Raw genomic sequence first — 6741 nt, forward strand, 5'->3', positions numbered from 1 at the left:
TTGATTGGACAAGTAGTACTTGCCTTAAATGACCCATGTGTCGGATTATTTATAGCTTAAATCAATCAAATAGCCTCTTATGTATTGGTATGAATCCAATGTATACCTATACAACCAATTAAACGAAAAATTTGCACATGGATCACTATTAGGCACTCTCCCAGGGTTGATTTTCAAACATTTCTTCTATCACTTGACAAACTTATCCGCTTTAAAATTTTACATAAGAGCAAAGGATTTTGAGACTGGTGTTTAAAAATTTGGGCTCATCAGATTCTTTCCTCATGGCAAATATTTGGGTTGCCTTGACCTTGAGGGCTTTTCAAGAAAATTAAACCTAAAAAAAAAGTCATGAAAAATGTCAGGGAAGTAGAATGCTGCCCAGCAGGCCCCATCATGCACTCTCATGGGCCAGTGAAATGATCAATCCACACCTTTCTTTGGATGCCCATGCATGAGTTCCCATTGGTCCCATGCATAGGGGCCAGCTGCAAGCCCTTTCCTTGAATTTAATGGAGCTTTCCTTGTCTCTCGCGAAGTATGTGGATTCCAAACGATTCAGAGCCATAGCTTTCCCATTTCGAGGGAAGTACGCACGTTTCAGGGGATATGATGGACCTCCCACTATCCTATTTCTCAGGCATTCAGGGGTTGAGGCAAAAGTGATATGCGCCCATTTCCTTCGTAACTTAGAAATGCTCCCCCCCTCTTCTCACCTGTTGAGTTACGCTATCAGCAGAGACGACTTTCCAAATTCTTAGAATAGGAGATGGAAAGTTTTGGTTGGTTGAAGAATGCTCCAACAAGTTAAACGTTGAACCTTCTTCATCCAGGTCACCTCTCTCTCTCTCTCTCTCTCTGAACCCATGTGGAATTTTTGTTTTTCTTCTGTTCTAAGCAAGATTGAGGTTTTGTAACGTTGAGTAAGCTATGTGATAATTTAAATCCTTCTTTCACTACTGACATAACCAATCAACTGGAAAGAATTGAGAGGCTTGGGAGGGCATCTCATGATTAGAACACTTAGTCTCACATAAAAATATTAAATCAGGTTTTGGACCTTCCGTGCATGATTTACCAAACATCTCTTAGTTAAAGGTGGATCGAGTGCCGCGACCTCCTCACATTCCAGCTCAATATAATCGTAAGAAGAACGAGAAAAAAAAAAACAGTTGTAGCACAACAACCAAGGAAGGAGGTAGATCACAGGAGAACACAGAAAGGGAAAAAAAATTATGGTGAGGATTCTGTAAAAGGCAATGTGGACCCTATACCAATGCATGGATCAATGGTGGCACTAATAGAAGCATCAACATGGGCAAGATTTTCATCTTTTATACAAGCAGAAAGCGCAACAGAGCAACAAGGTAAAAGGAGAAATCAATAAATAGAAAAACATGAACGAAATTTAGTAGCTGCAACCCATCCTGTCAACCTAAGAAATGGAATCTCAAAGGGTATTTAGGAAAATACTAAAACCTAAGAGGGTATTCATGAACCCAAGGGGAAAATGAATTATTCCGTTTCTTTGGCTGCAAGCAGAGTGATAAACAGAAATGCACACATTGGGAAGGATTTGTGATGACCATCCACTCCGCCACTCTTCATCATTGCATTCCTTCCAACCATGAACCTTGCAATGTGTGCAAGATGACTGATTTTGTTCCTTCTTCGTAGTCTTTTTTTCTTTTTGGGGGGCGGGGGTGGGGGTGTGGGGTGGGGGATTCTCTGTAGTCATTTTGCATAGCCATGCCCGAATATTTTTCGACATGAACTCCTTGGGCTTCTAATTCAGCAGTGGGAGATCCTCCCAAATCATCACCATAAATTTTGCACTTTTAAACTTGCAATTGAAGAGATTGTCTTACAATTTTCTCCAATAAGTTAATACCAAAAATATTTATTTGCTTATTTCTTCTCATAATAAATTTTAATCTATCTATGATGCAATTTTGCTCTTTATATATTTTCAAATGGTTTATGTTTTATAACATTTTTTTTTTTTTTAAACAGGTTTAACTACATCTAAGGATGATATTGAGACTTCAATATTAGTCTTTAAGCCTTTCTGGAAAACGTGGAAATGGTTGGTATTTAGATGCTTGAGTTTTCACAATATTCTTACAAATGCACCTGCATCAATTCAAAGTGTGATCAAGTTGACAGAATTTGTACTGGATCTCTGTGAGCTAAGCCACCAAATTACAAACAGAATAAAAGCAAATTTGCAAACATGGATGGTTTTGAAGAATTTGAAGGATCAAAGAATGAAACGAATAACTTGATTTTTTTCCCGCAATCACCTGCAGTCATTTTTTTGCATGGGTTTTCTGCTTCTTCACACCTAATTTTGTTATTATTTTTATCCATTTCTTGGTCTTGCAAGAGACATACGACAATTACCCTTGAAAATTCAAAACCAATGCTGCAAAATACATACTTTTTATATTATTGGTTAGCCTTTGTATCTTGCATGGGTTTGTCTTTATGTGATCTTCTCCTATGTGTGTCAAACTATCTATCTGGGTATAGACATGGATGGCATGATCTAAAGATTTTTGCACAATTGGATTTTGCATTCAGAACACTCACTTGGTTTGTGATCTCTGTTTACTTGCATGTCCAATTTTCTCCTTTAAGTGAGCGAAGGTTCCCTATTCTACTAAGGATATGGTGGGCCTTCTACTTCCTTATGTCTTGGACATATTTTATTATACATTTGGGTTTGTGTTTGTATTGGAAATATTCGTCCTTAGGATTCCTGCTATGGGCATCAGATGTTGTATCCATTATTGCTAGTTTGTTATTTTGTTATGTTGGGTTGTTTGGCAAGGAGAAAGAAGATGAAGATACCCATATTTTGGATCCTCTTTTGAAAATTAGTTCGCATAGAAGCAATGGTGATGACAAACAAGGATCAAGGGTCGATGGAGAGAGTGTAACTCTTTATGCAAATGCCAATCTTATTAGTATTTTTACTTTCACTTGGATGGGCCCTTTGCTTGCACTTGGGTATAAAAAAACATTGGACTTTGAAGATGTTCCGCAGCTTGCCAATTGTGATAGCGCCAACATGGTCTTTGCTCATTTTAACGATAAACTTGAATCTGATGGTAATAACAATGGTAATGGTCGTCAAATAAGTAACCTCAAGTTGGTGAAGGCATTGATACTTTCAACGTGGAAAGAAATTCTATGGACAGCTATATTCTCCATTGTATGCATATTGGCTTCTTATGTTGGACCATATCTTATTTATGCATTTGTTCAATATCTCAGTAGCCCTCACCAAATAAAATATAAAGGCTATGTGTTAGTATTTATTTTCTTTCTTTCAAAGCTCATAAGGTGCATCTCAGAGAGACTTTTGTTCTTTCAATTACGAAAGATGGGAATTAAGATTCGTGCTATATTGTTCTCATTAATCTATAAAAAGGGTCTCAGACTTTCAAGCCAATCAAAGCAGGGACACACTAGTGGGGAGAATATTAATTTGATGAGTGTTGATGTTGCAAGGATTGGTCTTTTCAGCTGGTACTTGCACAATATATGGAAAGTTCCTGTTCAGATTATTCTAGCATTATTGATCTTGTACGAGAGACTTGGGCTAGCTTCACTTGTAGCTTTTGTTGCTACAATTATTTTGATGTTGGCAAATGTTCCACTTGGAAAACTACAAGAGAAATTTCAGAAAGAACTTATGGATTCAAAGGATCAACGAATGAATGTGACATCTGAGGCTCTGAGGAATATGAGGATTCTCAAGCTCCAGTGCTGGGAGATGAAGTTCTTGGCTAAGATAACTGAGCTCAGGAACTTTGAAACAATGTGGATAAAAAAGTTACTTTATTCAGCGGCTATGATTGCCTTTGTCTACTTAACTACGCCCATGTTTGTATCTATGGTTACTTTTGGATTCTGTATGCTCATGGGAATTCCGCTAGAATCAGGAAAGATTATATCTGCAATTGCAATATTTGAGATATTACGAGGACCCATTTATAATCTCCCAGACACAATCTCCATGGTAGTTCAAACTAAAGTTTCCATTGATAGGATAACCTCATTCCTCTGCCTCAATGATTTTCATTCATATATAGTACAGAAGCCTCCAAAAAATGGTGTTGAGATTGCAGTTGAGATAATCAAGGGGAATTTCGCTTGGGACCTTCATTCCCCTAATCTCACATTGAAAGATCTTAATTTTCGAGTGTACCGTGGTATGAAAGTTGCTATTTGTGGTTTTGTTGGATCAGGTAAGTCAAGCCTACTTTCATGCATATTGGGGGAAGTGCCGAAGGTATCTGGAACTATTATGTTGAATGGGACGAAGGCCTATATTGCACAATCTCCTTGGATACAAAGTGGCAAGATAGTAGACAATATATTATTTGGTAAGGAGATGGACAGGGAAAGGTATGAGATTATCCTTGAAGCATGTTCATTGAAAGAGGACCTAGAATTGTGTGCCTTTGGGGACCAAACTATTATAGGGGAGAGGGGCATCAACTTAAGTGGTGGGCAAAAGCAAAGGATTCAGCTTGCACGTGCATTGTACCATGATGCTGATATTTATATGCTTGATGATCCTTTTAGTGCTGTGGATGCTTACACAGGAGCTCATCTATTTAAGGTAGCTTCTCTTTAACCTTTAGCTATAAATCTTTCCTTGATGAAATTGGCTTTAATCTATATGACTTATTGCTTACATCACATTTTTGTTCACTAAAAATTGGCATAAGAAGAATGACATCATGGTTGTCTAAACAAACAATACATACAAACATATGATATTGAGCGATGCATGTTGTTCCATAAAGCCTGTGATTTGATGTCACTTATCATTATGAAAAGTAATTATCTTACTATGTATAGAGATATTTGGCTCTTAAATAAATGAAAACTCTGTCTGAATGCCTAAATTTGAGCATCTAAAAATTTGTGACAGGAGTGTCTGCTGAGAATTTTGGGATCAAAAACACTAATTTATGTTACCCACCAAGTAGAGTTTTTACAAGATGCTGATCTTATCCTGGTGAGAATATAACATCTTTTAATCACGACTTCAACTCCTTTAATTTGGTTTGAGAGTGATTATCTACTTTCTCTTATTTGGTAGGTTATGAGAGATGGAAAAATTACTCAAGCAGGAAAATATAAAGAAATTCTTAATTCAGGAACTGACTTTATGGAATTAGTGGGCACACATAAAAAAGCTTTAGCAGACTTTTCTACCCAACATGAGGAAAATTTGGATAATTTAATAATTGGAGAGGAAGAAGGGAACATTCTGTGTGGTGAGAATTCTATTCAAGATGATGAAGAAAAGGAACCCAAGAGATACAAAACAGAAAAATTGGCTAGGACAGAAGGGCAGCTTGTTCAAGAAGAAAAGAGACAAAATGGTAGAGTTAGTTTTTCATTCTATTGGAATTATGCTACCACTGCATATAAAGGAGCTTTTATACCATTGATATTGCTAGCACAAATTCTTTTTCAGATTCTCCAAATAGCTAGTAGTTACTGGATGGTTTTGGCTACTTCCACTTCAGATGATGTGAGACCACACTTTAGGCAATCCACTATCATCTTTGTATATGTCGCTTTATTCTTTGGCAGCTCTTTTTGTGTACTTTTAAGGTCCATGCTCATTGTGACTGCTGGATGCAAGACAGCGACTCTTCTTTTCAACAAAATGCATTTATGTATTTTCCGTGCTCCCCTATCATTTTTTGATTCTACTCCGAGTGGAAGGGTTCTAAATCGGGTTAGTAAATAAATTAATTTAGTCTTGGGATCTAAATGATCTATGTTATTATCATAAACATTAGTGTAATTTTCAATCAACTATTTTTATGTACAGGCATCTGTAGATCAAGGTGCAGTTGATACCACTATTCCACATCAAATTGAAGAATTTCTTGTCTCAATCATAGAATTTTTGGGGACTGCTGCAGTAATGTCACAGGTTGCATGGCAAATGTTAATAGTTTTTATCCCGATGAGTATAACATGCATCTGGTACCAGGTATTTCTATAGCCATTTCCACTTTCCATTATTAAAATTTTAGATCAAAATCAACAATTTTTTCCCATGGTTAACAAGATATAATATAAGTTGGTTCAAAATTTGTTTGATCAGTGAATTCTGAATTTGCTTTGTTCACATCAAAATTGATTTAGCGACAAATGTATATAAACTTGGGGTGTGAAAGTGGTGAGCTGTGGTTAGGGTGATTGGGGATTGTGTGGATAGGTGCATGGTCCTAGGTTCGACTCTCTATCTGTGCATTTCCGATTTAAATAAAAACCCAAAATGAACAAAAACCAAACAAGATTGACAAGGTTTTTAGGTTTGTGAGTCCACATAAAAAATCCATGGTCGGATGCCTACTTTTACTATATTTTTTTCTTCACTAAAAGATAATATTATTAAAAAAGGAAACAAGCATTTGCAAATCCTACCTCCTGACAATTTCTATCAAAACCCCCACCTTTGGCATTGCCATTAGTAAGGGAAAGGAAAGCGCACTAACAAAACCTATAGTTTGGTCTTCCATCAGAATCCCTAGCTATGAGATCCACAATATGAGATGGAAAGACCAAGTTAGATCCTGACAATCCTGACCATGTCGCATCTCTTGCCAAATAATCAGCTATAGAATTAGCCTCTTTGAAATTGTCAGTAATTTTCCATGTGATCCCTTCTAGGTATGGCTGGAGTTAACTCCATCTCTGTAA

The 6741-nt window shown here is 36.8% G+C and overlaps 1 protein-coding gene across 1 annotated transcript; it reads left to right on the plus strand.

The window, feature by feature from the left end:
- Positions 1-1288: 1288 nt before the first annotated feature.
- Positions 1289-6741, plus strand: LOC122089689 (ABC transporter C family member 3-like). Its single transcript, XM_042659389.1, has 8 exons — positions 1289-1367; positions 2014-2090; positions 2834-4633; positions 4949-5035; positions 5120-5410; positions 5501-5767; positions 5864-6028; positions 6712-6741. The coding sequence occupies exons 1-8, from the start codon at positions 1289-1291 to the stop codon at positions 6739-6741; spliced, it is 2796 nt and encodes a 931-aa protein (XP_042515323.1).

Source organism: Macadamia integrifolia, chromosome 9, assembly GCF_013358625.1.
Source record: "Macadamia integrifolia cultivar HAES 741 chromosome 9, SCU_Mint_v3, whole genome shotgun sequence".
Classification (NCBI taxonomy): domain Eukaryota; kingdom Viridiplantae; phylum Streptophyta; class Magnoliopsida; order Proteales; family Proteaceae; genus Macadamia; species Macadamia integrifolia.

What these genes read in the sequence shown, in the direction of transcription:
- LOC122089689 (XM_042659389.1), top strand. Translation starts at nt 1,289, where the DNA reads ATGGTGGCACTAATAGAAGCATCAACATGGGCAAGATTTTCATCTTTT. An exon ending in CAGGAGCTCATCTATTTAAG is followed by an intron (nt 4,634 to 4,948) that starts GTAGCTTCTCTT and finishes AATTTGTGACAG; the next exon opens with GAGTGTCTGCTGAGAATTTT. An exon ending in AAGATGCTGATCTTATCCTG is followed by an intron (nt 5,036 to 5,119) that starts GTGAGAATATAA and finishes CTTATTTGGTAG; the next exon opens with GTTATGAGAGATGGAAAAAT.